The sequence below is a fragment of the Epinephelus lanceolatus genome, chromosome 21 (assembly GCF_041903045.1).
Source record: "Epinephelus lanceolatus isolate andai-2023 chromosome 21, ASM4190304v1, whole genome shotgun sequence".
NCBI classification, from domain to species: Eukaryota; Metazoa; Chordata; class Actinopteri; order Perciformes; family Serranidae; genus Epinephelus; species Epinephelus lanceolatus.
In genome coordinates this window covers 37,382,979-37,400,849 of record NC_135754.1, presented here as the reverse complement: position 1 = coordinate 37,400,849, position 17,871 = coordinate 37,382,979, and the positions used below count along the sequence as shown (strand labels likewise).

The window sequence follows — 17,871 nt, the reverse complement described above, 5'->3', positions numbered from 1 at the left end:
AGACCAGTTTTCGATTAAAGTCACATGATTTAATTAATAAATGAAGAAAATGAATTATTTGTTCACTCCTGATTTGATTGTATGATCAATACCTTGCAGTAATCTCGTCAATCAATGTTTAATGTAACTTTTCTCTAATCATCGATTTGAGGTTAGTTTTTTGGCCCAGGACACACGTAACTACTTCTGCTTTCCAAAATAAGAAAACAAGGTCTTAACATGGAATCTATACGAAATACATGTAGAATAATGATTAATTGGATTATATTCGCAGGAAGTATAAGAATGTATAGTATAAAATAATATATATATATATAATATTCAAAGATCCAATTTTCTCCAAGAATGAATAATATTCAATTTGCTTAGTATTTTTGCTAAATGTTATTCATAAAATAAAATACTTAAAGAAATTGCCCTTCTATCTCGATCTCAAAAATCCAAATCGTGATACATATCTTAAAATGATATCAAACTTAAAATTAAAAAATCTAACCAAAACTATTAATTTATGCAAATCTTACAACTTCATAACCCATTTGGAAAACCGCTGTGTGTGTGCATGAGTGAAGCTAATGCACCAAAAACTGCAATTCACCGACTGGCCACTTGGGGCTGGCTCCAAACAGAGCAAATCTTTTTATTTTTTTATAATGATCCCATCTAAGTATTTTGTAAGGTTTAAAATTCTGCCTAATTAAGGGCGTGGTCACTTTGACTGACAGGCTGTCAGCTAGGCCACTCAACTTGACCACCTTGTCATGTTTTCAGGTGTCGGAGCCAGCCGGAGCCTTTAGGAGATTTTTTCTTTGTATGAATATCGGAAAAATGATACGGCCTGCTGTGCAGATAATTGTACTAACAGATCGTCCAAGACACCAGTGCTCCAGTTTTTTGGTTTTCCTTAAATTAAGAAAGCTAACCAGCAGTCCACAAACCAATGGGTGATGTCACGGTGGCTACGTCCATTATTTTACAGTCTATGGTTCATGTGTGTGTTCATACTTGTGTCGTCTCGTCTCGTCGTCTCGTCTCGTCGTCCTCCGCTTATCCGGGTCCGGGTTGCGGGGGCAGCAGCCTCAGCAAGAAGCCCAGACAGTCCTCTCCCCAGCCACCTCCGTCAGCTCTTCCGAGGGAACCCCGAGGCGTTCCCAGGCCAGCCGGGTGATGTAATCCCTCCAGCATGTTCTGGGGCGGCCCCGAGGTCTCCTCCCGGTTGGACATGCCCGAAATACCTCCCAAGGGAGGCGTCCAGGAGGCATCCTTACCAGATGCCCGAACCACCTCAGCTGGCTCCTCTCGATGTGGAGGAGCAGCGGCTCTACTCCGAGTCCCTCCCGGATGTCCGAGCTCCTCACCCTATCTCTAAGGCTGAGCCCAGCCACCCTGCGGAGGAAACTCATTTCGGCCGCTTGTACTCACGACCTCGTTCTTTCTCGTTCTTTCGGTCACTACCCAGAGCTCATGACCATAGGTTGGAACGTAGATCGACTGGTAAATCGAGAGCTTCGCTTTATGGCTAAGCTCCCTTTTCACCACAACGGACCGGTTAAGCGTCCGCATCACTGCTGACGCCGCCCCAATCCATACTTGTGTCTACTTTATTTATGTAACCGGTGGACTCTAGTGTTGTCTGCATTGTGTTGATATGAAGAGGCCCAGACCGTGGATATCTTTGGAGGGGATCTCCTTTTATTCCTGACAACAAGAGGTGAAAATAAAATCCTGTCAAATACAACCATATTAACTCGAGCCCCTCTCCCATGGAGCACAACAGCAAAAAGGGTGGGATCATGTTACATTCAGTTAAGCACAATAGAACACAGAGAACATACCTGACAGCAAGAGACACAAACAAAATCCTCTGTCAAACACAACCGTACAAACTCAAGCCCTTACACAAATTAAGGGACATGGGAATATGTCGGCATAAAATGAACTTATAAAACACAGAAATTACCATGAGAGCAATGTCGCTTACCTCTCCCATGGAGCACAACAGCAAAAGGGGAGAGTTAAGGCGGGAGACACCCCTTTATAGGTGAGGTACCCCCAAAGGTGAACGTAGGGGTGCAGAAACTGAGTATCAAACGTTTTACACACTGACTATGGAGGCCTAAGTGTGTCAGGTAATAACAACTGAAACAAATTGTGTGTAATTATAATACTTAACCCTTCAAATGTACATTTGACTTTGTTACATATATTACTGCTGTATAATTAACCCTGTTACATTTATTCATTCATTTATTTTGTCTGGTTTTGTACAAATATATCTTTTCATTTGTAGTTTTTGGTCCTTGCTTTCCACTTTATATACAAACTGCATGTATTGACCACCAAATGCATTGTGTTTAAACTGTTAACACTGTTATGAATTTAATAGATAAATAAATAAAACCAAAAAAAGGCATAGCAACACGCCCATGTAGTTTATGTATTCAAGCAGTGACAGCGACTGGAGATGTAGAACAACACAAACTACTGCTGCTGTTTTCAACCCTGAAGTTCAGTGACACGGATCAGGTTTGTACATTTATTAGTGATTCTAACTCATCAAGTAATTTTATGGTGTTAGTCACATCTTAGTCACAGAGTTTTCTGGTTAATTATCGTAAGATTAAATTTAGTCAACATTTTGTGATCTGATTTTAGTGAGGCACTCTTTTGATGTTTGTTCTTGTGCTTTAGATTTATTTAGATTTTCCTTTGGTGAATTGTGTCACTTTAGTGAGTATCGTAGTTTAACTAAGAAGTGGTGTGATTAGATACAGCTAGCTAAACCTGACCTCACAAGTGTTGAAAAGAAGGCAGCTGTGTGCTCAATTAAACTCATCAAAACAGCAGCTGAATCTCATGAATGTTGAAGTGACGCCACCTAAGGTTAGGCAAGGTAAAGGGTGTAGAAAAATGTCATGGTATATTGTCCAAAAAAGTCATAGTATAGTATGTCATCAAAATGTATGAAAAAGAAAAACCTGTCCTAGTATCGTACTGGTCAAAAACCAAGAAAAAAAACATCACAGTATAGTATGTCATAAAAAGACATGAAAAAACGAGGACATAGTGATTTTTGACGACATACTGTACTATGACGTTTTTTCATGATTTTTGACGACATGCTATACTATGACGTTTTTTCATGATTTTGGACGAAATGCTATACTATAACGTTTTTTCATGATTTTGGACGACATACTATACTATGACGCTTTTTCATGATTTTTGACAACAGACTATACTATGATGCTTTTTCATGATTTTTGACGACATGCTATACTATGACTTTTTTTCATGATTTTTGATGACAGACTATACTATGACGCTTTTTCATGATTTTTGACGACATACTATACTGTGATGTTTTTTCATGATTTTGGACGACATACTATACTATGACTTTTTTCATGATTTTGGACGACATACTATACTATGACGCTTTTTCATGATTTTTGACAACAGACTATACTATGACGTTTTTTCATGATTTTGGACAAAATGCTATACTATAACGTTTTTTCATGATTTTGGACGACATACTATACTATGACGCTTTTTCATGATTTTTGACGACATACTATGATGTTTTTCCATGATTTTTGACGACATACTATACTATGACGTTTTTCCATGATTTTTGACGACATACTATGATGTTTTTCCATGATTTTTGACGACATACTATACTATGACGTTTTTCCATGATTTTTGACGACATGCTATACTATGACGCTTTTTCATGATTTTTGACGACATACTATACTTTGACGTTTTTTCATGATTTTTGACGACATGCTATACTATGACGTTTTTCCATGATTTTTGACGACATGCTATACTATGATGCTTTTTCATGATTTTTGACGACATGCTATACTATGACTTTTTTTCATGATTTTTGATGACAGACTATACTATGACGCTTTTTCATGATTTTTGACGACATACTATACTATGATGTTTTTCCATGATTTTTGACGACATGCTATACTATGACGCTTTTTCATGATTTTTGACGACATACTATACTTTGACGTTTTTTCATGATTTTTGACGACATACTATACTATGACGTTTTTCCATGATTTTTGACGACATGCTATACTATGACGCTTTTTCATGATTTTTGACAACAGACTATACTGTGACTTTTTTTCATGATTTTTGACGACATACTATACTATGACGCTTTTTCATGATTTTTGACAACATGCTATACTATGACGCTTTTTCATGATTTTTGACGACATACTATACTATGACGTTTTTTCATGATTTTTGACGACATGCTATACTATGACGCTTTTTCATGATTTTTGACGACATACTATACTTTGACGTTTTTTCATGGTTTTGGACAACATGCTATACTATAACGTTTTTCCATGATTTTTGACAACATGCTATACTATGACGCTTTTTCATGATTTTTGACGACAGACTATGATGCTTTTTCATGATTTTGGACGACATGCTATACTATAACATTTTTTTCATGATTTTTGACGACATACTATAATATGACGCTTTTTCATGATTTGGGACGACATGCTATACTATGATGTTTTTTCATGATTTTTGACGACATGCTATACCATGACGTACTACTACTACTACTACTACTACTACTACTAATGCTACTTTCATGAAAAAATTCATAGTACAGTATGTTGTCAAAAATCATGAGAAAACGCCATAGTATTGCATGTTGTCAAAAATCATGAAAAAAATGTAATGTTATAGATTGTCTTTGGAAATCATAAAAAAAGTCACGTCTTCAAAAACATCATCATAATGTAGCATGTCATCAAAAACCATGAAAAAACATCATAGTATAGTATATCATCAAAAATCATGAAAAATCATCATAGTATAGCATGTCAAAAGTCATGGAAAAACGTTATAGTATAGCATGTCGTCAAAAATCATGAAAAAACGTCAAAGTATAGTATGTCGTCAAAAATCATGAAAAAGCGTCATAGTATAGTATGTTGTCAAAAGTCATGGAAAAACGTTATAGTATAGCATGTCGTCAAAAATCATGAAAAAACGTCAAAGTATAGTATGTCGTCAAAAATCATGAAAAAACGTCAAAGTATAGTATGTCATCAAAAACCATGAAAAAATGTCATAGTATAGTATGTCGTCAAAACTCATGAAAAAATGTCATAGTACAGTATGTTGTCAAAAATCATGAAAAAACGTCATAGTATAGCATGTTGTCAAAAATCATGACAAAGGTCATAGTATAGCATGTCGTCAAAAACCGTGAAAAAACATCATTGTATGTCGTCAAAAACCATGAAAAAACGTCAAAGTACAGCATGTCGTCAAAAACCATGAAAAAATGTGGTAGTATAGCATGTTGTCAAAAATCATGAAAAACATCATAGTATAGCATGTTGTCAACAATCTTGAAAAAACATCATAATGTAGCATGTCATCAAAAACCATGAAAAAACGTCATAGTATAGTATGTTGTCCAAAACCTAGAAAAAACTTGACGGTATATAATGTCATCAAAAATTAAGAAAAAAATAGATAGTATAGTAGATTGTCAAAAATCATGAAAAGCCTTATTTTATATGATGTCGTCAAAAACCATGGAAAAATGCCACAGTAAAGTATGTCGTTAAAAATCATAAAAAAACATCAAAGTATAGGTTGCCGTCAAAAATAATGAAAACACACCATAATATAGTTTGTCATCACTCTTTAAGAAAAAAAAGTCACAGTATAGTATGTCGTCAAAAATCATAAAAAACATGAAAGTATAGTGTGTTGTCAACAATGAAAAAAATGTGATAGGTATGTCACTAAACATCATGAAAACATGCCACAGTTTAGTATGTAACCAAAAACCAAGAAAAACTTCAATGTATAGTATATAGTCAAAAATTATTTAAAAAAAAGTCACAATATAGTGTTTCATCAAAAATCATGCAAAAAAACGTATTAAAGTATGTCGTCAAAAAACATGAAAGGTCACAGTATACAATGTAAAACAGTGTATACTATATAGTCAAAAATCATGAAAACACATCAAAGTACAGTATGTCGTCAAAAATTACGAAAAAAGTCATAGTATAGTATGTCGTCAAAAACCATGAAAAAATGTCATATTATTGTATGTCGTCAAAAATCATGAAAAAAAGGCAATGTATACTATGTAGTCACAAATCATGAAAACGCTTCAAAGTACAGTATGTCATTAAAAATTACGCCAAAAACGTCATAGTATAGTATATTATCAAAAATCATTAAAAAACAGCAAAGTATAGTGTATCGTCAAAGATCATGAAAAAAAGTCACAGTATACTGTTATCAAAAATTACGAAAAAGAGTCATAGTATAGCATGTCGTAAATAACCATAAAAAAATGCCACATTGTAAAAAATCAGGAAAAAGCCATAGTATAGTATAGTCATCAAAAAACATGACAACAATTCATAGTATAGTATGTCCTCAAATACCATGAAAGACATCATCGTACTTTATGTCATTAAAAACGAGTATATGATGTCCTCAAATATGAAAAATGTCATAGTATAACATGTCAAAAATGATGAAATAATTTATCGTCAAAAATATTATTTTTTAATAATTTTTGCCAATGAAAACTGTCATCAAAAATGATGAAAAAAGTCATTGTAAAGTATGTCTTCAAAAATGAGTGTAATACGTCTGTTAAAAAAAAAGTCAGTGTAGTATGTGGAAAAGTCATACTATGATGTGATAAAATACATTATATTACAGTATGTCACATAAAAGGTTATGGTATGTCATAAATAAGTTGTATTATATTCTGTTCCATGATTATGATTGGCCGAGCCACCTTCAAAGCCATTTTAAAATACTTTAACAACCCACACTGCTGGCCTCAGCCCAACAGGACTACTTAACCAATTAACAGTTGTTTCAGGAGGTAGCATGTTGTGAATTTTGATTTCCTGGGTGGGCAAAGCATGGTTCAGTGTTTGAAAGAGATGGACAGGATAGAGTGTGGCACTGAATGTCATAAAAAGTGATGGTTTGGTATTGCAAATGAAGCCATAATATACTGTAGTATGCCAGAAAAAGACTTTTATATAGCATGTGTGTGTGTGTGTGTGTGTGTGTGTGTGTGTGTATGCATGTTTGTTTGTTTGTTTGTGCGTTTTGTTGCATCCAAGTTCAGTATTATTTTTAAAATCAAGAACGGTGACAGAAAACACTGTGAAAAATGTTTATTAAAGCTTTTCAATTAAAAACATTTGGCATCCATCGTTCTGTAATTAAATGACAACTCCACAGGAAGTCAAACAAGGAAGAAGCACCGAGTGAAACCTGCCACCAGTTTAAAAAGCTCAGCTGTCATTTGGGCACAATGACATCGACAGTCAACAACAGAAATATAAAATGAATTCACCCTGAAGACACAACACAGAGCCAGCTTAGATTCAGCAGCCGACCCAGAACTGAACAGCCTCATTATCTTCAGTTATCGTCAGTTTGATCACAGCAAACACACATCACATGATCATTCAAATCTGAATAAATAAAGAACATAAAGCAACATAAATCCTGCAGTGCCACCACTAAAAATGACCGTTTTCCTAACTGACTGGTTTATAGCAGATTAAAGGGTCAGTTCACCAAAATCACACACCCAACAGAAGAAAACTGAGAAGAAAAAGTGAATAAAATCTGCAGCTATTAAAATCAGAATGATGAAATAACATTTTTAAGTAATATTTTTAGAATTCATTTAATTACTTCACACTTCCTTTATTCCAGTGCTTTTTTCCATCATGCCGTGGTTATAAAGATTTTAACCTGATGTAAACAAACTGCAGGTTTATGACATTTTCTGCCCATTTTCAAAAAGGCCAATTGGAAACTCAGTTACACGTAAACATGTCTGAAAAATCAGGTTCGTTTTAACATCATGTTACGCTTTTAAACACACTGATGGTCAACAACCAGCCAGCCGGCAGCAGAAGTCAGGAATCAAACAGCTGATGTGCTTCAGTGAACCGCAGCAGTCACCACATATCAGACATAAAAATGGGAAGAAGTCCTCTAAAAGGAGAAATGTATTAAAACAAGTGCTTTTTTTTTTACCTTTAATCTTTTTAATTTAACACAAACTGATGACATCACATTAAAGCAGAGGTCAGTTTCTACAGGCCACCAGCAGGGGGCCATGACTGGGGTCTTTACACTTTGTGTTTTGGAAACTTTGTCTATACAGAGTCTCTGTGTGAGCACAGCTCCATGTGCTGCCTTCGTGTACATGTACACTGTTGCTGTGATATGACTGGACACTCACTGTTCGGGGGGCGGGGTTTAGAGAGCGGTTTTCATTCCACGTCTAATGGGTGAGAATGCAGAGAACGTCTGAAGCGACTCCAGTGTTGACAGATCAGTGTATCAGTATATACTGATTAAGGCTTCGTGTCTGGAGGACCTGATTCTTCACTCACAGCTCAGTGTTTGGTCCGCGGCCTCCGCTCCTCCACTCACATTCCCTGTGGAAGTCGCAGCTGTCCAACAGGTGGCGGTACGTAGCCCTGACGTCCCGGTACAGCGGCGCATCCTCCTCCTCCAGTCCCGGGAATCGAACCGGAGACTCGTTGATGAGCAGCTGCAGCCGCGGGCCTCGCTGGCAGTCGTACAGGACGAAGAGGACGTTGGCAGCGTATGGGACAATGAGACTGGTCCGGAAACTTCGACCTACGAGAAGCAACAGGTGAGAGACAGTGTCAGTGTTCTTAATGTCAGGATGAACATGACAGGAAGAGGAGGAGGAGGAGGAGGAGGAGGGGATGACGCCTTAACTGCAGGAGCTGCCTTCCTCCTCTTCTTTATCACGCAGTGAAATGTGAACGCACAGATATTAAACGATATGACTCAGTGAGACTTCTCATCATGTCTCCAGAGTAAACATCCATAAATCCACTTTGAAATCATTCAGTCAGAGAAAAGTCAGAGGAGTAATCGTAAAAACAGCCCACAGAACTTGACTGAGAAACATTGTGTTATTAAGTTTTCTTCAGTATCACAGTAATATTTGTCTGTAGATCCAGGGGCACACTGCAAGCAGGAGCTGCTCACCAGGGACAAAGCTCCTTTTTCATGTTAAATAAAGCTGTTCTTTCTGGACATTAGAATGGGGGCAGGGCTTCATACCGTGCTGTGTGCGGTAGTTGTCAGCCTTGGGCGGAGTTTGGTCTTTATAGAGTCCCAGGAGAGAGAGGAGGGGGAGGATCGTCTCAGCGTGGCCCATCAGGATGGAGGCTGGCTCAGGTGCTGCGTCCGTGGACCTGATGGACCCAACAGTCCAACACTGATTATCAATAAAGTTTATTCAAACCACATTTCTGTCAGCTTCCTGTCTGTGTTTCTTCACATTAAGAGTTTGTATCTGAATTCACAGTTAGACAGCCAAGCAGGAGTTAAAATTTAATTTCCCCACAGGGGGATTAATAAAGTATATAAAAATTAAATTAAAAAATTATACAGATGTGTCGGGTTAAATACTTCACACTTTGACACAGTGCATTTCAAATTATCACATGAAAGATATATAATTATATAAGAACAGAACATAATCAAACTCTGGACATCAGACGAGTTAAATAATTTAATTTAATTTTTTTAAAAATTTAATTTACATTTTTTTAATTTATTTTTATATACTTTATTAATCCCCGAGGGGAAATTCAATTTTTCACTCTTTTTGTCAATTACACACAGGTCCGAACACACACATGCACAAACTGGACCTATACATGCACTAAGTGGAGAGATGTCAGAGTGGGCTGCCCATGACAGGTGCAGTTCAAGTTCAAATTTTATTAATGTCCCCGAAGGGCAATTGTTGTTATCTGTTGTTGAATTACATTTCTATATTCCAGAAACATCTCTGCATTATGAGGACATTTTTACATTGTTCGGACATTTCTACATTCTGAAGACATTTCTGTATTGTGAGGACATTTCTGCATTGTGGGGACATTTCTGCATTCTGAAGAAGAGGACATTTCTACATTGTGAGGACATCAGCGTTGTGAGGACATTTCTGCATTGTGGGGACATTTCTGCATTCTGAGGACATTTCTGCATTCTGAGGAAGAGGACATTTCTGCAACTGAGGTCATTTCTGCATTCTGAGGAAGAGGACATTTCTGCATTGTGGGGACATTTCTGCATTGTGAGGACATTTCGGCATTCTGAGGAAGAGGACATTTCTGCATTGTGGGGACATTTCTGCATTCTGAGGAAGAGGACATTTCTGCATTGTGGGGACATTTCGGCATTCTGAGGAAGAGGACATTTCTGCATTGTGAGGACATTTCGACATTCTGAGGAAGAGGACATTTCTGCATTGTGGGGACATTTCTGCATTCTGAAGAAGAGGACATTTCTACATTGTGAGGACATCAGCGTTGTGAGGACATTTCTGCATTGTGGGGACATTTCTGCATTCTGAGGAAGAGGACATTTCTGCAACTGAGGTCATTTCTGCATTCTGAGGAAGAGGACATTTCTGCATTGTGGGGACATTTCAGCATTGTGAGGACATTTCGGCATTCTGAGGAAGAGGACATTTCTGCATTGTGGGGACATTTCTGCATTCTGAGGAAGAGGACATTTCTGCATTGTGGGGACATTTCGGCATTCTGAGGAAGAGGACATTTCTGCATTGTGAGGACATTTCGACATTCTGAGGAAGAGGACATTTCTGCATTGTGGGGACATTTCTGCATTCTGAGGAAGAGGACATTTCTGCATTGTGGGGACATTTCTGCATTGTGAGGACATTTTGGCATTCTGAGGAAGAGGACATTTCTGCATTGTGAGGACATTTCGACATTCTAAGGAAGAGGACATTTCTGCATTGTGAGGACATTTCGGCATTCTGTGGAAGAGGACATTTCTGCATTGTGGGGACATTTCTGCATTCTGAGAAAGAGGACATTTCTGCATTGTGGGGACATTTCTGCATTGTGAGGACATTTCTGCATTGTGGGGACATTTCTACATTGTGACGACATATCTGCATTGTGGGGACATATCTGCATGTCTTTGATGTGTCCCTGTTGAGGTGACGTTCTGTACTCAGAGTGCTGCTGCGACACATTTGAGGTTCGCTTTAACACGTTTAATACCTTTACATTAACACGTAACTAATGTTCTTCCTGTGATGTCACCGACCTGCGTGGACGTCCGGCCTTGTCGAGCGTCCTGAAGACGTGATGAAACAGAGGACAGCTGGACAGACTGCTGATCACATGACCGTGAGAACGCTTCCAGTACTGCTTTAGGTCCGACTTGTACTCCAACACCTGCAGACAGACAGCAGGTAGATTTATCACCTCACTCTGTACGAGCTGATTCACAGATCCACTGATCATTACCTGTTATTGACAACTGATCAGGTGTGTGATGGTGAAGTGGAAATGTTATAGCTTTTCTTTTAATGATCCACATGGCAATTATACCATTGATGATGTCATTTCCTTCTTAACTAATATCAATAACTTACAAGTGAAACTATCGATTGTTTTATTGATCAGTTACTGTTTTGATCGACTGATTATTCGTTAGGTCCAAAGTGACGTCTTCAGAAGTTAAAAAACTCAAACTAAAGAAGAAGTTTTACTTTGTAAAACTCATAAACTTTACAGTGTTTCTAGTCTTCATTACTGCAGCAACAATCAGCAGATAATCAATATTAAATGACTAATCATGACCTGGGCTAAAACACTCGATCAGGACTGATTGATCATTTTTCAGTGGACTGACAAACTGATGGATCACTACACAATAATGTCAAACCATGTGTGTACCTTTGCGTCGTCCTCTTCAAACAGGAAGCACCACGGTGAGTGAAGAGATTTGATGGACAGCTCGTAAGAACACAAGAAGAACGCTGCTTCAACCAGATCTACAGGAGACACAGAGGGACAATCTTCATTTCTACATCACTTCTGGATGACGAGACCAGAGCACTGACATGGGTGCAGTGAGGACGAGGGCTGGAGGAGGAAGTTTCCACTGGACACAAATATAAATATACATATGCAGGGACAATCTAGGAATAATGCTGGACGAAGTTTTACACCGGCATAATGAGGACATTTCTGGATTGTGAGGACATTCCTGCACTGTGGAGGCATTTAAGCACTGTCACCACATTTCTGCAATATGGGACCAATTCTGAGTTGTAAGAACATCTTGACATTGTGGGGACCTTTCCACATTGTCAGGACGTCTCTACATTGTGAGGATATTTCTACATTACGGGGACATTTTTGCATCATGGGAACATTTCTATATTGTGAGGACATTTCTAGATTCTGAGGATACTTCTACATTATGAAGAAATTTCTGCAGTGTCAGTATAACATCTGTAATGTGGGTAAAAGTTTTAAACCAGAATAGTTGAGACATTTTCTAGATTTTGGGGTCATTCTTGCAATATGAGAACACTTCTGCATTGTGAGGACATTTCTGCATTCTGAGGATATATCTGCATTGTGAGGACATGTCTACATTGTGTGGACGTCTCTACATTCTCAAGACATTTCTGCATTGTGAGGACATTTCTACACTATGGGAGCACTTTCTCTGCTCTGCTCCTCACAAGCGCAGATAGACAAACAAGTGTGCGCGTGCGTGTCTAACCAGGTGTGAGGCGGTGGTGAGGAAGGCCCAGCCTCTCGGCTATCTTCCTCCTCACTCCGTCCATCTCCTCCCCGTGTTTGAACTTCTCCACTTCCAGCAGCGCTGTGCGGTTCTTCTCCACGCCCTCCACATAACCACGACAACGCTCAAAGAAGCGCATCAGCTCGTCGTCTACCTGGTGTCCGTACTGCACCTCTGAGGACAGAGACATACTCTGAGGATAATTCTGCATTATGAGAACATTATTAGGACATTTCTGCATTGTGAGGACATCTATATATTGTGGGGACATTTCTGCAATGTATGGACATCTGTATATTCTGTTGACATTTTTGCATTATCAAGAAATTTCTACATTGTGGGGACATTTCTACAATATAAGGACATTTCCACATTGTGGGGACATTTCTGCAATATAAGGACACTTCCACATTGTGGGGACATTTCTACGTTATAAGGACATTTCTACATTCTGTGGACATTTTTGTATCATTGTGATACTTCCGCATTGTGGGGACATTTCTGCATCATGAGGACATATCTGCACTGTTGGGACATTTCTGCATCATAAGGACATTACAGCATTATACTGACATTTGTACAGTGTCAGGATATTTCGGCACTGTGAGAACATCTCTACATTGTGTAGACATTTCTGCATTATAAGGACATTTGAACATTGTGAGGACGTTTCTGCATTACTGGGACGTAAGTGCACTGTGAGGACATTTCTACATTGTGAGGACATCTGTGCACTGTGAGAACATCTCTACAGTCTGTGGACATTTTTGCATTGTTGGGACATTTCTTTTGTCTTTTTTTAAAGATATTTTTTTGGGCCATTTTGCCTTTAATCGATAGGACAGTTAAGCGTGAAAGGGGGAGAGAGAGGGAGTGACATGCAGCAAAGGGCCACGGGCTGGAGTCGAACCCGGGCCGCTGCGGCAACAGCCTTGTATATGGGGCGCCTGCTCTACCACTAAGCCACCGACGCCCCTGTTAGGACATTTCTACATTGTGAGAACATCTCTGCACTATGAGGACATTTCTACATTCTGTGCACATTTCTACATTGTGAGGACATCTCTGCATTATGAGGACATTTCTACATTCTGTGCACATTTCTGCATTGTTGGGACATTTTTGCATTGTTGGGACGTTTCTGCATTGTGAGAACATCTCTGCACTGTGAGGACATCTCTACAGCCTCTGGACATTTTTGCATTGTTGGGACATCTCTGCACTATGAGGACATTTCTACATTCTGTGCACATTTCTGCATTGTTGGGACATTTTTGCATTGTTGGGACGTTTCTGCATTGTGAGAACATCTCTGCACTGTGAGGACATCTCTACAGCCTCTGGACATTTTTGCATTGTTGGGACATTTCTGCATTGTGAGGACATTTCCGCACTGTGAGGACATCTCTACAATCTGTGGACATTTCTGCACTGAGTACATTTCTACATTGTGAGGGCACTCACCTGTGTGTCTCCAGTGCTGCTGCAGACCCTCCTGAAACGCCTCCACACTGCTCACACAGCGATGCTTGGAGCTGCTCCTCAGACTGATCCTCCTCATGTTGTCCTCCGACAGGAGAGACGGAAACAGGACAGACAGACGCCTTGCCAGCTGACGGAGCTCCTCCCTGCCCTTTGTCACCAGCTGACCTGAGAATGAGGATGAGGAGGAGGAAGCAGAGGATACTATCGTTATATTCAGTACGATTTTAATCATGTGACAATGATATTCAGCAGCTTAACCTGAATATTATGAGTTATAGTTTGATGATTTAACAGAATTATTTTCAGTAATATTTTAATCATTCAAAAGAATTATTTTTAGTAATATTTTAATCAGTTAACAGAATTATTTTCAGTAATATTTTAATCATTTAACAGAATTATTTTCAGTAATATTTTTGTCATTTCACAGAATTATTTTCAGTAATATTTTAATCATTTAACAGAATTATTTTCAGTAATATTTTTGTCATTTCACAGAATTATTTTCAGTAATATTTTAATCATTTAACAGAATTATTTTTAGTAATATTTTAATCATTTAACATGATTATTTCAGTAATATTTTAATCATTTAACAGAATTATTTTTAGTAATATTTTAATCATTCAACAGAATTATTTTCAGTTATATTTTAATCATTTAACAGAATTATTTTCAGTAATATTTTTGTCATTTCACAGAATTATTTTCAGTAATATTTTAATCATTTAACAGAATTATTTTTAGTAATATTTTTGTCATTTCACAGAATTATTTTCAGTAATATTTTAACCATTTAACAGAATTATTTTCATTAATATTTTAATCATTTAACGTGATTATTTTCATTAATATTTTAATCATTCAACAGAATTATTTTTTAGTAATATTTTAATCATTTAACAGAATTATTTTCAGTTATATTTTAATCATTTAACAGAATTATTTCAGTAATATTTTTGTCATTTCACAGAATTATTTTCAGTAATATTTTAATCATTTAACAGAATTATTTTTAGTAATATTTTAATAATTTAACAGAATTATTTTCAGTAATATTTTAATCATTCAACAGAATTATTTTTAGTAATATTTTAATCATTTAACAGAATTATTTTTAGTAATATTTTAATCATTTAACATGATTATTTCAGTAATATTTTAATCATTTAACAGAATTATTTTTAGTAATATTTTAATCATTCAACAGAATTATTTTCAGTTATATTTTAATCATTTAACAGAATTATTTTCAGTAATATTTTTGTCATTTCACAGAATTATTTTCAGTAATATTTTAATCATTTAACAGAATTATTTTTAGTAATATTTTTGTCATTTCACAGAATTATTTTCAGTAATATTTTAACCATTTAACAGAATTATTTTCATTAATATTTTAATCATTTAACGTGATTATTTTCATTAATATTTTAATCATTCAACAGAATTATTTTTTAGTAATATTTTAATCATTTAACAGAATTATTTTCAGTTATATTTTAATCATTTAACAGAATTATTTCAGTAATATTTTTGTCATTTCACAGAATTATTTTCAGTAATATTTTAATCATTTAACAGAATTATTTTTAGTAATATTTTAATAATTTAACAGAATTATTTTCAGTAATATTTTAATCATTCAACAGAATTATTTTTAGTAATATTTTAATCATTTAACAGAATTATTTTCAGTAATATTTTAATCATTTAACATGATTATTTTCAGTAATATTTTAATCATTCAACAGAATTATTTTTAGTAATATTTTAATCATTTAACAGAATTATTTTCAGTAATATTTTAATCATTCAACAGAATTATTTTCAGTAATATTTTTGTCATTTCACAGAATTATTTTCAGTAATATTTTAATCATTTAACAGAATTATTTCCTGTAACATTTTAATCATTTAACAGAATTATTTCCAGTAATATTTTAATCATTTTATGAAATGATTTTCCGTATTGTAAAGCAGAAAAAACAGTGTATTATCAGTTATATTTCAATAATTTATTAGAATGTTTCCCTTGGTACTAGTACAGTAGTTTAACAAGTATATTTTCAGTCATATTCTAATCATCTAAATAAATTATATTTTGTCATATTTGAGCAGTTTAGCGGGCGTGTTATCAGTAATATTTCAATAATTTAATGTTTTTTTGTTTCAGTAACATTAAGGCAGATTTAAAGTATATTTTCCATAATGTTTTAATGAAATTATTTTCAATAATCGTCTTTCAAAGCAGGTTAATCGATATATTTAAGCAGAGTAACAAGTATATTTTTTATTAATATTTTAGCAACAAAACTGAATTATTGTCAGTAATGTTTTGATTATTAATAATAATTCATAGAGTAATTTTGAGCAGTTCTGTAGTGGAATTAACATCATATTATACATACTTTTGTATACTTTTGTATACATACTTTTGTATATGCCTACCAGCAGCTGGAGACATGAAATACTGTTCAGTGTTTGTAATATTTATTCATTGTGATGAATAAAAACACGTTGGCCGATATTGATGGTTCATTTTTAAGACGCCATCACCATACCGATGATGTGCTGATATTATCGTGTATCCCTAATATTTTCCGTAATGTTTTAATAGAATTATTTTCAGTAATCAGTTATTTCAGCAGTTTAACTGATAAATTTTTAATAATATTTTAGAAACATAACAGAATTATTTTTACTAATAATCATTTAATTGAATTATAAATTACATATCAGCAGTTTAGCTTGTGAATTATTAGTAATATTGTAATAATTTATTATTTTGTCTTTCAGTAACACTGAAGCAGATTTACAGGTATATTTATGCAGTTTTAACTAGTATATTTTTAATAATATTTTAGTCACATAGCAGAATTATTTTCACTAAGAATCATTTCATCGACATATAAATAATGTTTAAGCAGAATAACAGGTATATTCAATCCCTCCGGTCCCTCCGGTGCTCACCGTCCATGTCCTCGGTGTACCACATCTCCCAGCGGCTGTGGATGTCCTGCAGCCAGCCCGCGGTGCCAGTGGAGCCCCCGGCGGAGCCTCCGGAGCCTCGTGTCGCCTCCCGCCGGACCAGCTCGCTCAGTTTCTGGATCCTGCGGATGTTCTTGACGGTCGGGTACCTGCTGCCGTGCCGGATGACGGCGGTGAGGTGGACCGGGGAGCAGCGCTCAGTGGGCGGAGGTTTCAACACGGACTTATTGACGGAGAAAACGTCCCGCAGCAGGTGCGGGTTCACCTCCTCGTACCGGGTCTTTGTACCGAAGTAAGCGGCGATGTGCGGGATGTCCGGCACCGACAGAGAGGAGCCGGACAGGCGGGTCAGGAGCAGGCAGAGAGCCGCCAGCAGTACACCGGAGGACATGACGGAGGGTCTCACGGTTAAACGGAACGCCGCCTTTGTTTGCTTTGTTGATGTTCCGGGTTCATCTGACCTTTGACCTCTCTGTCGTCACACAAAAAACGTTTCCGGAGTTTTTCAATCTCAAAAAACTACAAATAATACTTCCAAAATACGAATATAAAAAAATCAGAGAGAGCTACTGCAGTATTTATATTACACGTGAGCTCTTTTTGAAGCACCAGCCTGACTAGCTCCAAAAACCGGAAACACTCGCGTCAAGTTTCCGGTAATTAAACAGCTTCCGTTTAACATCATTCAAAATAAAAGCCGAC

At 36.5% G+C, this 17,871-nt stretch overlaps 1 protein-coding gene across 1 annotated transcript; it reads right to left on the bottom strand.

The window, feature by feature from the left end:
* Positions 1-7,211: 7,211 nt before the first annotated feature.
* On the bottom strand, positions 7,212-17,800 carry LOC117247140 (multiple inositol polyphosphate phosphatase 1-like). Its single transcript, XM_033611431.2, has 7 exons — positions 17,152-17,800; positions 14,158-14,343; positions 12,673-12,867; positions 11,835-11,932; positions 11,200-11,330; positions 9,172-9,305; positions 7,212-8,715 (listed from the first exon to the last, which is right to left on the bottom strand). The coding sequence occupies exons 1-7, from the start codon at positions 17,558-17,560 to the stop codon at positions 8,462-8,464; spliced, it is 1,407 nt and encodes a 468-aa protein (XP_033467322.2). The 5' UTR covers positions 17,561-17,800; the 3' UTR covers positions 7,212-8,461.
* Positions 17,801-17,871: the final 71 nt, after the last annotated feature.